At 48.9% G+C, this 18,710-nt stretch overlaps 1 protein-coding gene across 3 annotated transcripts in view; it reads left to right on the forward strand.

The window, feature by feature from the left end:
• Positions 1 to 8,602, forward strand: part of LOC146204839 (uncharacterized) — a 71,143-nt gene extending 62,541 nt beyond the window's left edge. For all 3 annotated transcript variants that reach the window (XR_014704060.1, XR_014704061.1, XM_084589553.1), the window contains one exon: positions 8,328 to 8,602. Coding sequence is in view for 1 of the 3 variants with exons in the window: in XM_084589553.1 (XP_084445679.1) it covers positions 8,328 to 8,560 (233 nt within the window). In the remaining 2 variants the exon portion in view is untranslated. The remainder of the gene's footprint in view (positions 1 to 8,327) is intronic.
• Positions 8,603 to 18,710: the final 10,108 nt, after the last annotated feature.

The raw sequence follows: 18,710 nt of genomic DNA on the forward strand, positions 1-18,710 counted from the left end.
CTTTCGCCTTCTTCTCTCCTTTCTATTGCTTGCTTCTTTTTATTTTTCGTCCGCTCCTGCTCGTTGTCTTGCCCTCTCCGGCTTTCGTGGCCCGGTTATCGACGAGGCTTGCGTGAGTTGGAGGCGATCAATCATACCGGGATTGTTCTTAGCATTTCGCTCACCCTTCCGGACTTCGCAATGGTCAGAGAGGGGTGCCCTTTGAAACGGGAAGTGCCTCTGCGTTAATAATGTATCCTGTTCGGACGAGCCGCAAGCACTACGCACGCAGCGCGCCAGCTGCCGGCAGCGCCCTCCGCCTTCGTTCCCGAGGGCCGCCGCGCTTCTTGGCCCTTTGGTACACTTTATTTTTTTTTTCCACGCACGCACACACGCAGTGTGCGCCCACGACGTGTGCGCGTACGCGCCCTGCATACTCATCGGCTTAGCGGCTGCGCTGCGTTGTAGGTGGAAGGGTAAACTGCAAAACTGTAGGTTCCAAGTTTATTTCAACAACTGTTACGCAAACACTCATTAGCCTAAGTACCAGCAAGGAGATTACTGCTGCGAAACACGAGGGAAAAATATAAGCAAACGCTAAAATTTCGAAAATAAGTTCTTTTGAGAATCAGGTAGATAGATTCTCTTCGCAGACGAGCAACGAACGAGTTAAGAAAGTCAAAAACTTGGAGGCAAGCATGAATGGTAGGAAATAAATATTGCATACGCGCGGCTTAGTCGGGAAGTGAACTGAGACCGGCACATAGCCTATACCAAGCAGACAATTTTGTCCTTACGGTCCATCCAAATAACGATGCTGTTTCTCTTGCTTCCTGAAGAGCATTGAAAGTTCATTGCCAGGACAGAAAGGTGTTCAGTTGCAAGGAAATCTGTGTCACATTTGGATGCTTTACGAGCAAATGCGTTTTAGTGGCCGTTTGCGCTACTGACAGAAAAGAATGCTAGTTTAAAATCAGGTCAGAGAAACGCTTCGAAAAACGCGCCTGTAAAGTAGACGTAAAGCTTAAGAAAGTGACATAGAGGTTTGTTGTATATCCTTCATTGGCTGCTCATAGAGACACTTGAAAAATAATTGCTCGAGCCGACGTTTCAAGAAGCTGCTGAATGAACTGACAAATCACACCTACTATAGAAGGCAATAACAGGCGCCTCTTAGTACTTGTTCGCATTTGGAGTGAAGCCTTGGCGATCAGCCGTCAATGTAATTTAGACAGGAGGCTGTATATCTGGACAGTGGTATACATAACCCCCGTTGATGCAGTGTCCAACGGGCCGTGGAGGCCTACGCGGATGTTTTCTTCTCTCTCCGCGGGGGCGCCCACGTGGGCGTTTAGATTGCAGGAAGTGCGTCGCAGGATTACCCTCACAAGGGGCAAAACACAAAGGAAGCGTACAACTGTTTGCGACGCCACCCGATCGAGGTGCGGCCGGGATTGGCCAGTGAGCGCGCTCGCTCGGAGAGAAGCGGTTGGCGGGCCGGAGCGAGCAGTGCCAATATTTACAGGCGTTCACCGATCCGGACGCTGACCCGAGGTTATTGGTTGCTGCTGCGGACCTGTGCAGTGTGCGAGTCCCGGGCCCGAGCAATAAGATGCTCTTAGCGGCGGGACAGCGCGAAGCCACCCAACGCCTTTTCTCTTCATCAGAGTCCCGAGCGCGCGGGTTTGGCATCGGGCCGGCCCCGGATTTTCCGGCCGAACGGCCCGCCCTGACGTGACCGAGTGGACAGGAGTCCTATTGCGCGCCGACTGAGACTGCGCCGGGAAACAGGGAGTCGCGTGTTTACAGCCGCTGCCAGTCTGTGAGTATATCTTCGAAGGGCGAAAGCTCGGCGGTTACGTGAAGCGGAAAGACAGCCGGACAGGGCGTTAGTTGCGGGGCCGGAAGGTTTTAGCAGCTGTCGGATGACGACCTGCAGAGAGAGTTCATCTTTCTTGTACAGCTGTAGTGCGTCTCCGAAGATCACAAAATGCCGGTGGTCCACAGCTTGTCTTTGGGAACGACTCTATACACTAACGAAATTCTCCGCAGGAGTAGAATGGGGCTAGCTACGTGGACCGAAGCCCCAATAATACACTTCTCATCGCTGGTTTCTTGTACTGCGCGGCTAACTCCAGGTGCAGCGTATACATTACGCGCGAGTGGAGCGCAATTCATCGCAATCTAGTACATATGTGCAACTAAGTTGAGGAAGTGGGTTTCTTTTGTAGCCGTCATAATGCTTGATGGGAAACATCTAAGTAAATAATTTACGTGCTTCTAGACGAGTCATTGAGTGCGGCCAGTGCTTTCGTGCCTTGAAATTCCGAGTGAAATGAACTCAACTACATCTAAGCTCCAAGGTCAGTAAACAACATAACAACGGCTATGTTTCGACTAATGCGAAAGCTCGCAGGATCGCTCCAGCCTTCAATAAATTTCAGCAAAAGGCCACTGAACATAAATCCTTCAATAAGCAAGTATACGAACGGTTTCATTGTTTCCTATACCCTAATACAAGTAGTTCCGTTCGAGTCAGATCGGGATACGGGCAGCTTCCTTCTCTCGCTTTTTTTGTACTTTATGAGTGCGCACAAAGCATGGACACCTGCGCCAGGTACGAGTAGACAAAACAAGACCTCTAGTGTCCAGGCGTGCTTAATCATAGCTATAGTACTCTGTTCCACGTGGCTTTCCATTCGGTCCAGCGCTGTGCTATAAGGCCTTCTTACATTCTTTTTGCGACCAAAATAAGTTGCCACATCGTGAGCGACAGGATGAAAAACGGCCGCTGAGCTCGCAGCAGCCGTGAGAGAACGCGCAGCAGCGGGCGCGCGCATCGAACGCGCACGGTTCGAAGGCAGGGGGGTTGGCGGGTCCAGTTGGTTGCGCCTGTTCTGCGACGCCGCTGCGCTCAAAGGAGCCAGAGCAACGCCGCCCAGCTATGGGCTTGCGTGCCCTATTGCGGCCTATCCATCATGTGCCGCCGGCTCATGTAGCCTCGAAATCTGTTCTGAAGCCGGGGCGGGGGAGGCGGGCTGCGACTCCGGCATTGCAAGCTGCCACCGTGGCAGCTCGCGCGCCGGCCGCGACGTCATGGCGACACTCTCGGTGGTCTGCGCAGAGCGGAAGTGCAACCCTGCGCACAACAAGGCAGGCTAGCCACCTGAAGTATAAGAAACTGTAGCGCTACTGTCCGATGCTTCGTATGTAGGCCGACTATCACAATCGAACGGCATGTTCGAGCCGGCCAGCTGGAGAAGCAGCCTTCCTTCGGTACATTTACAGCTGTGTGTGCGTCGACGCGTCTAATTCCTTGCCATATTTTGGGGATTAGCTCGACCGGTGTTGAGATTCCTTGAAGTCGCGCTTCCCAGAAAGCAACTGCCGCGGAGAATGGTCATATCTACTTTCGCTTAATTTCGCTCTCCGGTTTTCGTTCTACACGCCGGCACTCAGTTCGCGTTTCTATGTTGGGGATTACTTTTACAACAGCTTTAGTTCAATAAACAGCCCAGCACTTTTCACAGCGTGTCATTTCTCCAATCACTCTTTAAACTTTACGAATGTTAACGCAATTAAATGAGACAGTAATTACCATTACCATTAAATATTACCTGTCTTGTTCCTCGTGTTCAAGTGCACTGTCAGCGCACTTTCAGCGGTTAGAAAATTACCCTCCCGGTCAGTCCTGCAACCTCACTAGAACTGCACGCTCCCAAAATAGCCGAAGCGCTTCACCTGGTAACTCCGGACACCCGCTCCGTCGATACTCTCCGCCCGTTCTTTGTGCAGCCGTTTCCGCGTGCTTCGTCGTGTAGTCAGCGTTGCCTGTCGGGTACTGTTCGCCCAGTCGCCGCTTCCAAGCTTCGTGTCGCACCCGACAAAGAAGACGGATGACGGTTTTGTCGCGCGACTTGTTTCCTCTCCTCACTGCTTATGCCGTCCCACGCGCCGCACCCCGTGCGTACAAGCGTGCGCCCTCGAACTACCGTGCCACGTAGGCTCCGATCGCTGCTTCCGATCAGTGCTAAACGCTGAGGCTCGACTCCGACACTCGAGCCTCAGCTTCGTTTTCGCTTTGTCTCGTAGTGGCTGGCACAAGTTTGCGTCCTTTTAACGGCTAATTTTAGCCGAACGCGTTCGCCCTCAAATTATTTGCCGACCCGAAAACAGAAAATGCAGACTAAAAGGCGCTTTTCGATTGCCGTCGTTAAGGCGGCGCATGTTTGCGCGTGAGAGTCTGCAATTCTGCTGCGCCTATGTACGCGGCAAGGCACGCAGTTAATTGCATATCGTAGTGCAGACTTTTTTGTTTTTTTCCTGTGCTTGCATGTGCACGCCGTCTACTAAGTGGCACTGTGACGATTCATGAAAGATTAAGTAATGTGTCCTCAAGCTATCCGCTCCCAAGGAAGTTTCATAGTTGCGTGCGCTGCGGACTATCGGTGGAGGAACATACATGACCGTATGTTCAGCGCACCTCTGAGCGCGCTAGCCGAGTGTTAGAAACGTGCACGCGCGTGTGAAGCTGAACAAGCTGAAATTTTATGGCCCGCAAATAAAACTGTGGCACTGCACCAAGATCTATGGAAATCCAAGAGGGAAGCATGTAACAAGCATGCACTATGTCGGTACTCTTCTCTTTCACTATTTCATCGGGGCTTAGGCGCGCGCGCTCCAGAGGAAGTTTGCGCGAGTCGTACCTTTCACTGTAGAGTCGCGACGCTAAATGCCCAGCGTGTGATTAGCGTGGCGTGCGTGCTTCGGCTATCGGCGCGGCCGGGGGCAAGATTTGGCATTTAGAGCGAGACGACGTAGGAAGACGCAGACATCTGACGATGCTAGATCTCATTGCCGTGGTCGGAAATGCCTCAAAAGTAGGGTTTCATGAACTTCACCATCAGCCGGACTATACCCACTGCAGGGCAAATGCCCCTACACTTCTCTCCGAATAAGCCCGCTGCTGTGCCAGCTGTGTCCACGTAAACCCCACAAACTATACCAATCTCATCCGCCCACCTAACTCCCTACACCCCTTGCTACGCTGGCCTTCTCTAATTATCCAGTCTGCCATCCTTATCGGCATTACGTTATCGGTACTAGCCCATGACGGTTTTTCTCTTCTCGACCAGAATGCCTCTGACTGGCGTTTGTTCTCTGTCCCATTCTGCTCGCTTCCTGCCTCTTACCGTTACGCGCACCTATCATCTCGATAGTTCGCGGCGTTGTCCTCATGCTATTCGAGTAGTTGAACTCTTTCCGTTAGCGTCCACGTTTCTGCCCTACAGACGACTACCGGCAATATACAGTTGTTGTTATCGACACTGTTCTCTTGAGGGATGCAGGTAAACTGCCATTCACTATCCTAGAGTGCCTGACAAATGCGTTCTACTCCATTCTTAATTTTCGCGGTCCGTATTGGCGATTACTACTTGCCCTAAACAAACGGATTCCCTTGCGATTTCTATCGCCTTGCTACCTATCGTGAACAGCTGCTGCAATTCGAGGTTATTAAGTTTGGTTTTCCGCATATTAACTTTTAGACCCGCCGTTCTACTTTTCCTGTCTAGCACACTGGTCCCATGCTTGGCAAACCATTCCCTGATACTTAGCAAACAGTCATCAGGAAGTCGCAGATTATTGAGGTATTCTTTACTAACTCTTATCCGTAACTCTTCTTAGTTCAGGTCTCCGAATATTGGCAGCGATAGGCAGGAATTGGTTGGGGCAAATCACTAGCGAGGCTTAAGACTGCGACTTCTGGATTAATCCGAGCTGCTTATATCCGCGCTCAACAAATGTACCCGCTGTAAACTGTCGGTGTACGCACGCGGGATCATGTGGGACAGATCGTTCAAGTGTCAACGCCCCGTCGCAGTAACTGCCTTCTGTAAAAAAGATGGGAAGGCATACAGACGCCGCAATTCGCTGGACAGCGCCGAAAGCCGTTGAAGTGACAGGCACCCCACCCCGTGTGACTGACGGCCGGCGGTTCTTCAAACGACGTCCTTGCCTTTATGCATGTCCACGGAAAGACTCTCGGATGAGCCGACCCCGTGCCTCTGGCACCAGCGGATGATGACCTGTTCACGGGAAAATGGCATCTAGACGAGCATGTGTGTCTTCGGGCGCCATGAGAGCGCGTTGGGGCTGAGCCGGCTAGCGCTGGACCAAGCGCGCGTGAAAGCAAAGGTACGCGTTCGTGGGTACAGGTACATCTGTCACTGCGACAACAGAACACGCTGAAAAGTCGCGAACCTCCTCGCCGCGCCGCCAAGGCAGAGGTCATCGACTTGGCAGCTTTCAGGAAAGCAGGGCGCGCTAGACGGCGGCGGATTGTCGCGGGAGCACCACAAAAGCCCTCACGGGGAAGAACGCATGGAAACGGCCTTCCTAATTTGCCTTAATGACAGCGTTCGAACGGCTAGACGTTATGGAAGAGCGTATGCGACACGTGAGGAAAAGGGAATTTTATGCTTTTCTGTTTGTTTTTCCTCTTGCAACCAAAAATTCGGTGAACAGTCCGCGCAATGATAACTGCGGCTGGAACGAAATTGTGGAATATATTCTGCTTGAGCACCCTGCGCATGGTGACGGGCGTGCGTGCGTACTATGAGTATTGCGTACAAAAGCTCTACCCAGTGCCTCTAAGAGTGGACAGTGCTTTAGGCCCGTTGGTCTGAGATAGGAAACAGAGACAGGCGACGACCTTTTTTCTTACATATTTAAATGACATTGGACACCTCGGCAATCTCTAATTCCACTTTCCATGTTTCTCTCATGCCTTCTTCACGTAGTGAACTTGTGAGCCCATATGTCGGACAATGCACTTCATCATTTAGTGTTTTAACATTACTTGCCTATGCACCTTAGTACGCATTTAATCACCTCATTTTATCTTCTCCGTTTCTTTATTTCTTTCTTTTACGCACCACTCTCCTTCAGTGTTCTTGTCTCAGATCCCCTTTCCGACGTAGAGTAGCATGCCAGCGATTTCCAAACGCCGGGTAAATTATCTGTTTTTCATTAGGGGCTTCTCTCTCTTCTCTTTGTGAGAGAGCTAGCTTCGCGCACACTGTCTAAGTTGTAGGGAAGTACACGTGATCCGGCGGGTAAATCGCATTTGCTGGGGTCACTATGCCCTTTGCAGTTTGTCTTGAGAGAGAGTTATTGGTATTGTTACATACAGCAGGAAACAACCGCGTTGACGCTTCCTGCGATTTTAAGTATAGTCTTTAAAACTGAGCCGCGAGCTTAGTCCATTGTTTTGAGCTATGGTTTGAGATATACATCTTCGGATATACTGAGCTAGCCAATTCAATCGTTTGTTATTAATCTACCTCGCTTTTGTTATTAATCTACAGCAATCTTTCTGTTCTTGATCAAGTAAAGCTGTTCTCTCGTCACCGTCTTGGGCGTTGTGCACCTTCCTTTGCGCATACCCTCTTTCGCAACGAGAACCTAGTAGAATGAAAACGCAGAATACGATGGTAACTATTCCACGATTTCTCCACACCTCCGCCTGGAGAAGCCATTTCGCGTTCCCGCGCGCGTCTTAGGTCACCCCCTCCTGCGCAGGCACCAAGCAAACACACCGGTCTACTAGACGCTGACGTGGCGCGACGCGAGATATGCGCTGCCTTTTTGTTTCGAGTAAAAATATTTGTTGGGATGAATGAAGCGCCTTATAACGCGGACCCGGATACCGCTAAGAAATCGGGAGAGTGTTTAAATTTCTGTGAAAAATAGAGTGGAATAGTAGAAAAAAAAAAAGTAACATTTCACACTTAAATATCAAAAATGCTCGCAAAGAGATCAGGAACTCTAGCTAAACCATCTCCTACATGCAGAAACTAAGCAGTATTCATACCATTGTTTACCCGCCTATACGGTACGTTGCTGATTCATCTTGGGAACTCATTTCGCTGCGGACGTGAAGCAAGCCATTGCGCTCTCTGCATTGCTAGTACAGAGCAGCGGAGCGTGCTAAGATATCACATATTTTCAGTCTATCCCTAGACCACATTGTGGATGTGCAGTGCAGTTTGGGAAAACTGTATGTGCTTGCGACGTACGGACAAAAGAGGCAACGGCAAGTGGGCAAGCCCTTTGCTGAGCACTATAAGCATAAGCATTAAAGTTTGCGATCGAGATATCTAAACAGAATTAGCCTGAAACACAGTCACCGGCGTCAGAAAAACGCGCGAAAATTGGTTTGTTTGTGCAAATATTGAGCCCTATAGATAGAAAAATGTAAAAAAATGAACCATTTCCGAGGATTGCTAACCAATAGCGAGTTGCTTGCAGAAGCGATAACAGCAATGCAAGTAAATTTCTTCTCGCAGCTTCTTCGCTGGTGCTGCTGCTGCCCGATATGGCTCACCTGCTACCTGCTGTCAGCCAACACCACTTCTTAGCGAGCCGCCACCGCGCGAAGCGCAGCGAGCAATCTCGGCGGGGGGCAGAAGAGTCGTCTGACCACCCTGGCGGAGGAGATCAGCAACCCCGCGGAGGAAGACGACTGGGCAGAAGAAGATGGACTCCGAACCGTACGGACGAATGTAACCTCAACCATTAGTTTCATTGTTAATAAACAGTTGTCTGCAAAAGAAGGGAAAAAGGCATTCTGAATTTAATTCACGCTCCATTATTAGGACAAAATAGCCTACGCACCGGTGAAGGCGCGTCGAGTAAAGCGAGCGTATCTTTATTTAATTGTCAGATGGGGCTCGCATCAAAATGGCGACGAGAGTTGTACAGCTTCCTCCACTTCTAGCTATAACACGGCCATTGCTCTCAAAGCGGCATTGCGTCCGACTTGACCACGCAGTGAAGCCAAGTGAGAGGTCATGCGAAACACCACTCCGGACCCCTCTGTACTTGTATCGCTCTGCTTCAATATGCACCTGCGCAGAACAAAATGTTGTTTTAAAAGCAGTGGCCGTGTTATAGCTAGAAGTGGACGACCCTGTATGTTTATTACAGCGCTGGCCAGTTCTGAAGCGCCTTCAGCTGCTGCTCAATGCGAAACATGGGAAAGCAGAATTGCACTTCACCCGTTTCGGAATATTTGGCACTTATTGGCACGCTCTGGAGTGGGCATCCCGCATTTGAGTAGTAAGAAAAAGGTAAAGATGGTGGAATTTTCTTAGTCTGCAGGCCTTCAACAGCCTTACAATGTCGCCGTGACGAAGAACGCTGCTACGTTCCGTTCCGTTCCGTTCATGGCTTTTGGCTCTGTTCATAACGGTGGATTAGTCTCCAGCTTTGCAGGTATTGTAGAGCTAATGCAGGTTTGCTTTCGCAGGAAGCAGCCTTTCGATTGTGTTACTGCTATATGAATTGCGCAGGACATCGTCTTGCTGGAATACAGGTCGATCCCCCAGATCTTTTTCGAAGCCCTCCCTGTAATATTTTGCTCTAATGTTCGCGACAGCAGACATGACGTTTAAAGTAACTGACAAGGAGCAAACTAAACACCATAACATTTGTATCTCATCCGCTGCCTCCGGCAGGGAAAGAAAGTTGAGATAGTAACGCGATGCCCCTGCATGACCGCATGAGCAACATCTTGTACTCCGTTTGGGCTATGCAGCAGTCCAGTGCCATGTTTACTGCTGCACCACTTCATCTAAGAAGCGAACGTGCCTCAGTTCTTCGACGTCCCGATTGAGGAGCTGGTCTTGGATAAAGTATAGGTTCTATGCATATAGTCCATAGGTTCCTATAGGCTATAGTTATAGAGTCGATCCCGAATATATCGATCTAGAAGGGGATCGTGGAATACTTCGATGTATCGATAATTTTATATATAAAACGCCAACAGATGAGCTTCTATGCAACCCAGGAGCGTGCATACGGTGTATCCACGCTAGCAGCGAGATACCCGTCCCTCGGCACAAAGCCCAGGATGGTGTTCACGCGTCGAAAAGCGCTGAGCCGATGCGACGCCCAGCTCGAAATACATGGAGCGACGAAGCCGCGAGCAATGCCCCATATATATCTCGATGCGAAAGCAAACAGTGTGATCAGAGAGTGCAAATAACCTCAAAGCGAGGTCCATGAGAGCAGCGACGCTGTCCCTTCTGGTAAAATCACGAAAGGGTTTATTTCTACACTACTGTGCTAATTGTAGCAAGCGTGCGTAGGTTGCAGAAGGATTTGTATGCTCGACAGAATGAAGACGCATACTTCGGAATGCCCGCTCAGCCGCAGATGCCAGCTGCGTGCTTTCCTTTGGCACATTTTGCTTCAGGGAGGAAACATATACATTTCAATCCGCGAGTAGGTCGTGTACTGACGTAAAAAAAAAAAAAAAAAAAAAAAAGGCATTGCGAGCATTTAATTTTCACGATGATCACATTTATGCGGCCAAATCGCCGCATAGTTCATCGGTCATGGCGGTCATATTGCCTGCGGCCTCTCAAAACGGAAATTCCAGCTTTCCGCGCTGCTATTGGCGCACATTCGCAGCTGCTTCCGGTTCCACTGCACGACGTGCCACCCGCGCTTCACGTCAAATATCTGGCAAGTCCAGATGGGCGGCGGCATGCGGGACGTTGGACGCCGCGAGTGCGCGCCGTCGGGCGAAAATCGCCGGCTTGACGCGGTAAGAACCTGGTCGCCCACTAGCTCGCGAGGTGCGCGCGCGTCACTTCGCGCTAAACGCTGAAAAGAGAAGAGTACTGCTACATTCCGTTCCATGGGTGCGAGCGCACGCTCTCAGTATTTCATTGGAGCAGATCGGGGTAGAAGGGCTCGCATCTTGCGTCGCGTGACGCAAATGCATTTGGTGCTGGGGCTGACTTCAAAGCTGTTGTAGACGGTGCTTTGGAAAAAAAAGCCACTGCTGCTTGTAAGAAGTCTAACTCTGTTACTGGTACGCTATAAATGTAACACTAACTCAGTTCAAATGCCCGGGAGAACTGCCGCAAGCCTTCGGTCCGCAAGGCAGGCTTCACCGCATAACAAATGTGCGGCGAGCCTGGGCGCTCCCCCCTTGGCAGCAGCGTCACTTTGAAAACAATCGTGCAAGACCGAAGGTCACTTTCAATCGGGCTCGATGCTCACCTCGTCCAGCAGCCTTACAGCGTTAATGCTGCAGGCAGGCGGCCAAGGCTGCACAGTCAACCCGGCTCCGCTCGCGAGAAGTTGCCGTCTGGCACCATTTGGAGAAGCGTCGCACAGAGTTGTATATTGAACGTTCTGCTGAACGGGAGTTCGATAAAGGCGAACACCACTTCCATACTTTTGCATGGGATTTTCAAGATGATATTCTAAGGGACCGATATAAGCAATAATTCGATATATCGGGGTTCGATATATTTGAGATCGACTGTGAGTTTCCGCCGCATCCTAAGGGTGTCACCAATGCCAGCAGGGTTTGTGGCGCGCTTGCGTTTTGGCCAACATAGATGGCCAACACGTTTTTTTTTTTTTTTTTTTTTTGCAATCCCTTGCTTAGCCTTCTTTAGGGAACCTGCAGCGGCAATCGATTGGGGCAGATGTGGTTGCTACGACATGCCATTTCTTTCAACCCTCCTTAAGGGCATCTATTTTTATCAGCTCTCTTCTGCCTGAACGCGGTAGGGATAGCGGCCCAGTTGGATGTAGTCGCTTTCGTGGGGTGTGAACGGATGGACAAAAACCTACGGGAAAACCCATGCCTTCCTTCCTTGAAAGCGATGGCAGTCGGTTATTTTGCCCGCATAAAGAAGCATAAGTCGCCTTCTCTCTTGTTTCCCTGCTGTATTTTTCCCTGCCTCACAGAGTGATCACGAAAAGAGGGCAATCATTCTTTTGTTCCGTGGCCAGAGAAACATGGAACGCGTCGAAACTGCCGAGATTATCTTTGCCGTCGTGCACTTTCGGCTGCAGCCAAAAAAAAAAAACAAAAAAAAAAAGGCAATCTAGGGAGACACCTAAGCTCTGCCTTTAAAGGCACGACGCGATAGCCAGTCCTCGTTCGCGCACTTGTACTCGACGTCAAGAGCACGGGAAAGTTTTTTTCTTACTCCACCTGTGACGTGATGTGATGTGACATGTCTGTGATGTGAATGTACTGTCTTCACCCACCCCTCTCCCACAACGTTTATACTCACCTACCCCTCTCCCCCAGTGCAGGGTAGCAAACCGGTTCCTTTACCGGTTAACCTCAATGCCTTTCCTCCTCCTCCTCCTCCTCCTCCTCCTCCTCCTCCTCCTCCTCCTCCTCCTCCTCCTCCTCCTCCTCCTCCTTCCCACCTAAAATGAGCAATCCGAGGTGACAGCTCCTCAAACGTTTATGACATCATGTGGTCTCGTTGAGTCGCACAAACCATTGATGAATTTCAGGGCTCGGCCATGTCAGCTGCAACCTACCACCTGCCAACGCCATGCACGTGATTTTTCGCTCACAGCGCCGACGCCGGGTTTTTCGTGTAACGACACCTCTAATGCTATCGCGTTAAAAGCTCGGCACTCGCCGCCGCTTCAAACATCAATACCGTCGCTACATGCATCCTGTCAGGATCTCCTTGCAGCTGCTTAGGACTGTTCCACCTTGGCCGGTTGCCCAATGGCCACCGCGCAAGCATCGGAGGGCCAAGATCGGCGCTGCATCTAAGCCCAAACGTTCCTCGACTTGACATCAGCGCCGCTATGCATAGTCTCCAAAAGCGAGGCAGTCACCAGACCACTGCTGTTCTGCTGTTATGCGCAAAAGTTTTTCCGCAGGGAAAAACTTCTTAGGCATTTAACTTAGAGTGCGAGTAACTTCTGTCGACACACATTGTGACGTGTTTTTCTCTACATCTTAAGCGTGACGCAGTGTGTCCGTCCGCGATTTATGTTATTAGCATTTCAATTGTTTTGCAAACTGTTCCCTATATCCAGACCATATTAAATTGACCTCCGGTGAACAATTTAGTAAGGCATTAGAGGTTTTCCGAAGCACCAACCATGTTGTGCGATCGGAGGTTCGATTTCAGTTTCTTTTGATTATGGCGCTGAAACGTCTACCTGCACAAAAAGAAACCAGAAACCATAGTGTTATTCACGGTTTGGTTCGGTTTATGGGATTTAACGCCCCAAAGCGACTCAGGCTATGAGAGACGCCGTAGTGGAGGGCTGCGGAAATATCGACCACCTGAGGTTCTTTAACGTGCACTGTCATAGCACAGCATACGGGCCCCTAGCTTTCCGCTTCCATGGAAAAGCGGCCGCCGCAGCCGGGATTCGATCCCGCAACCTTGGGCACAGTATAGTCGAGCGCCATATCTACTGCACCACCGCGGCGGGGCGGTTATTCAATGTACTCCAATAGTTTCTCCTGCTGCCTTCTGGCCTCTTTATCGGTCTGCAGGCGCAATATCAGACAAGTCTAAGGGGATCAAGAGCAATAATTTAGCTGCAGGCAGTCTTAACCATGCAAAGGTTGTTCGCAACTGTTCCGCGCGAGCGCCGCCTGTACCTGCAGGGGACGGTGTGTCCAGAGCGGAAAAGGCATAAAACGTTTTGCTATTCACGGTCCCTTGCGGCGCAGTTCGTGGTAGCTGATGCAATTACCTGTTGACGTAATTAACTATGTGCTGACGCCTAATTGAGGGCGTCACGTTGTTACGACTTCGCTCTCCGCATCAGCGAGCCTATATCGGCGAGCAAAGAAGCAGCCGACTGCGGGAGAGCAAAACAAAGTAAGCAGTCAAAATTGAATAAAAAGAAAACAGACGAGAATGATCGAGTCTACTAGGGTGTGCTTGTACGTGTATATATATACACATAAATTAAACGAGGGTAATTTGTCTTACCTGCTCCATTAGGAGATAGGGATCGGAGACAATTTTCCCGGCGTGCGTTTTCTCACCCACGTCGTCCAGCGAGCGGCAACACGGGGAAAAACAAGGACGGAGTTTTTTGAACGCGCACGCTCGCAGACTGCCAAGCAGTCTAGGCCTTGCGTCAGCTCCGCTCTCGGCTCGACGCAGCGGCCCAGCATGCGTGTATGCGTCAGTTCAATCCTGAAGGATGATCGAAGGAATCCGACTCGCGAGAGCGAAGATAAAAAAAAAGTGAAGAGGAAAAACAAGATATATCGAGTACTGAAGAGGAAGAGAGGGGCGCGCAGTGAGAGAAAAACCAGAGTGTGCCCAGCGGTCTTGGTTCGTGTACACATGTACAACATAGAGGCAGGGCGTTGGACACTTTGCGCAGTGCGTTTCGACAGCTAGAGCGACAGGGAAAACGAATCGGTTGCTGTGCGAATCTCCATCTTCGTCGGCGGTCATCTAGGGGATATAAATTCAGCCGCACGCAGTGTCGCACAGTCAGTAGCGCTCGTTCTCTATGCAGAAAAGTGTGCACTACGCCGATCTTCCAGTGTACTTGTTGTGGTTGCGGTCAGACGGACGCCATATATGCTGCTCCCCTTTTGCACTGCTACAGCGCATGCGCAAAAGACGCGCGGCACAGCCTGCGCCACAGAGTTAGAAGTAACACCGTGGCCTGCGCCGATACGAATTTCCAGAAATAGCTAGCCGCCCTCGCAGAGTACAGTGTACATTGCTGACTCTGGGCTCTGGGTACCCAGAAGCCGGGGCCCTGGCTGCTGTGTACGACCGGGGCCGACCGGTCGTCCTCTGATCCCTTGTGCAGCGCTACTTGTCATTCAGGCTATTACCCCTGAAGCACGTACCGTACGTTTTGGCACGATTACAAGGCGTACTCTGCTGCTGTCAGGCTGGAAGAGATATATGCTTGCTGCACCAGTATTTGTAAAAGTGCTATGTAAAGTGCCTTTTTATAGGTCATGGAGGTTCGGCTCGCTCAAACTTGACCTGGTCATAATGTACTGATACTTCTCTTTTGGCCTTTGGACTTCTTACAGGCTCTTCATGTTTAAAGAAACACCACTTACTTATAATCTAAAGCTATTGGTATGCCCTTAGCTCAAGTTTTTTTTTTTTTTTTTTTTTTTTTTTTTTTTTTTTTTAGCGACGGCTGACGCAAGGTATAAAGTATTACATACTTCAACTCAACGAAAACATTCGAGGACACTTTGGCGACTAAAGGCGAAAGCCTGAGTGCTGCAGTCTGCTACGCGACTATTGCGTATGTAGCGATGAATGCTGCTGAGAGTAAAGAGAGCGACTACTCTCACATTCTGCGAGGGCATTTATTCAGTGAATTCTGCTTGGCAGCGACGAGAGCGCGCTCCTTGTATCTTCACAGTTGTTCTACGTTTACTGTTGTGTGCTTGATTTTACCGGGTGCGCGGCATTAATTAGTAATTAATTGATTATTTACCCAAATGCCACTAATTAGTATTTGCTAATTAATTTACCCCGATTGGTAATTGCTGAATAATTAGTATTTGCTAATTAATTTACCTCGATTGGTAATTACTGAATAGTTAGTATTTGATAAATAATTGGTCAATTATTAGTAATTGATCATTGATTGCCATATGGCTATATAAGGCACGCATTCGCACATACTGTTGTGGTGCTCTGGGATTGGTCGAGACCTCCATCCCGTCTCGACCAATCAGAGCCGCCGCAAAAGCAAGACACTTTTTCTGACGACAACAATGAGACAATAAAGGCTTTCGCCTTAATAACTTGAAGACTAATGTTCTTTTGCTGCTTAGTTGCACGAGCTTTGTCCGGAAAGCAATGAGAAATATTTTTGAGAGCTGTACTGGGGGGGGGGGGGGGGGGGCGAAAATTATACGTATGACCCGCGTGAGTCCTCTCACTTTTTAGCACTTCAACTACTTTTTAGCACTTTTAGCACTTTTTAGAACTTTTATTTTATTTTATTTACTTTTTTTTAGCAGCGCACTTTTATTTTTAGCACTTTAGCACTTCAACTATTTTTTTTTTTTTACTGAAAAAAAATTAATTCTGAACCTGTTAGGGGCTTATATGATCATCTTCAGATAATGTCCACTATGCCGCAATGACGCCCCTTTATATGTCTTCTGAGCTTCAAAAAGAAATGCTTATGAAGGCTATGAACCAGCGTTAGAGAGTCATATACGCTCACATGCGGCGAATTTATTCTCTAGTTGCTTGCGGAATACTTTATGCGGCAAGGTCGTGGGGCTGCTGTAGGGTGTCAGCTCCTTCGTCTTAGGATCTCATGAAAACAACCAGAGTGCACTCGAGTGACCATTGTACTCGTAATACCTGGCTAGTCAACGCAATAATTGGTGCACTGACAGCACTTATAGCACAGAACTTTACACATATCGCTGCTCTTAACCACGTTGCATTTTACAGCAGCTGCGCCGCGCGGCACGTTAAGTGAAATTGCGTCCTCAACGTGGTTGGCGATGTAGTTCGCCGGAGGCTTCCTACCCCAGCAGAAAATAAAGGTAACTCTCTCTGTAAAAGAAAATGAAGGGTTTTTATCAACGGTCAGCAAAAGCGCCCCGGATGCTTGGTACACCCACAAAGGTAAACCTACATTTTTTGTGTCTTAGCACCATAGCTAAGAGCTCTCAAATCGCCGACATTTGTAAGCATGCTTTTTGATGTAGGGTTAATTTAACTACACGTTTCTTGATGTCATGCACGAGATCCTAAGAAACCAGCTTTGTACACCGAACCGGTTCGCAGTATATGTATAAGGGGTAATTTCCTTCAGGAATGTTCGCTTGCTTTTTCTGCCGTTATTTACAGTTGGGATGTTTATAAATCCTAATATCGGAATGAAAAAAACTCGCTTTGAAGCACGTACCGTGAAGAAGTGAAAGCAGGACGGACACCACATGTTTCTTGTTTCTTTCTCAACTGGTCTCGCCGTCTACGCTGTTAACTATAATTCAGCCACGACGAAGGTCATGGTAACTGCGGTAAAGGGCCTTACCATTACGCTCAGAGTAGTGTATATATATATATATATATATATATATATATATATATATATATATATATATATATATATATATATATATATATATATATATATATATATATATATATATATATATATATATATATATAAACTTAGGCATAACTTAGGGGTAATTTTCAAACTTGGAGATACTTTCTCCGCGAGAAAATTGAGCTTGTGGTACACTGATGTTTCGTCAAAGAGTTATTCCCGAATAAACACACCAGGCTGAGCTAAGTAATATATATTGAGAGCATCATTCTTTCCAAGAGTGCCCCAAGAGTGCCATGACAACATCGATACATCGACCGACGCGGGACACGATCGAAAGGTTAAGTGAAAAGAACAAAATAAGGAATAAGTCTAATTTTGTCCTGCCTCAGTCTGTCCAGGTTGCGAACCATGACACAGTGCACGTAGGCTCTAGGTGATGATGCACTCCTGGCGTCGAGACCGACACAGTGTTCCGGTCTCAACACCAAGAGTATGTCGTCAGATATAACACCCTCAAGCCCGGTGGCTCGGTTCGGAACTTGGAGGGGGGCCCTTTACTTTTGCTCACGAAAATATTAGAATGTAAAGGCTAGATAAACATCTTGGTAAACTCTGTAAGCGGAAAACAGAGGTATAATCAAAAGAAAAAAAAATGAACTGCCTAGATATATACTGTTACGTTTGGGTCGCGAGTGCCGGGGTAGCGTACCGCTGCGGCGCGCGGCCTCTCGGTAGCGTTAGCCTGGCGGCTCCGTGGACGGCGGACGGCATCAAAGGTGCCAGCAAAGACGAGGCGTCTTTTAACGAAACAATCTTTACTGTAACATCAGGAAGAAACGGGCAGTGAAGCTGACCCGGAGAGATTACAGACACTCTCACACAGCTGGTGTCTAGCGTCGTAACAACGGCGCGTCAAAGTAGTCTCTCCCTCAGCGGAGTCGGCCGCTGCTTTTTATAGTTTTTCCAGTTCACAGGGAAAGGGTAAACCCTCACAGGAAAGGGAGAGCCAAACATGTTGGTTCACGACGAATGACTCAATCGCAGGTGTTCCGACCTCATCTCCTCCACCTCCTGCAGACAGGAGAGGGCGACGCACTTTCCCTCGAGCTCCAGGCTTGGCCAGCTTTTGCACACACACGCACGCACAAGAACACGCTGAGACTTGTCGGCGGGAGGAAGCGTTGCGCGGCCGATGAACGGCGTCGAAATGACCGATCCGCTCGCGGTTCTGCCTGTTGCTATGCGGTGGCCGCGTCAGCTGTCCCACTTCTCGGTGGAGAAACGTAACAATACTCTCGTCTCGCTAATGGTATACGTTGTCTCTCGTGTGATAGTGAAGCAGGTGCAGCAACAGTCAGCTGGTTGAAACTAGCGCTATATGTGCCTGAGTGCAAGTGATTCTTTCTGAAGTTCACCTATAATTTGTACAATAATTTATAGGCATGTACGAGTGTAGTGCGGTTTGAAACATTATTGCCTACAAAGCTTGCTGTAATACGAACCTCTGGAGGAAACTATCTATGTCTATAGGAACACGCAATCTGCAGATGCATAGGAAATACACACGCCATTTCTGTGACGGGCAACAGAGACTATAAGCGAATATGGAAAAGGACCTACAGAATTTTTCCTATCTCCTTGCTGGCTCGCGGAAAGATGTGGTTGAAGCTACGACAGAGTTGCGCTGAACAGAACAGGTTATCCGTAAAGTACACAGGGATTAAACACTAAGCAGCCCAAGAAAAAGGAAAAGTAAAAAATCTCTCTGCCTCCACTTTATGTGGCGCTTGAGGTATAAGTTAATTTAAATAGTTACAAATAAATAAATGAATAATGAAGCTAGAGGTCATTGCAAAATT

The sequence above is a fragment of the Amblyomma maculatum genome, chromosome 1 (assembly GCF_055883805.1).
Source record: "Amblyomma maculatum isolate TAMU_Amacu chromosome 1, ASM5588380v1, whole genome shotgun sequence".
Lineage (NCBI taxonomy): Eukaryota > Metazoa > Arthropoda > Arachnida > Ixodida > Ixodidae > Amblyomma > Amblyomma maculatum.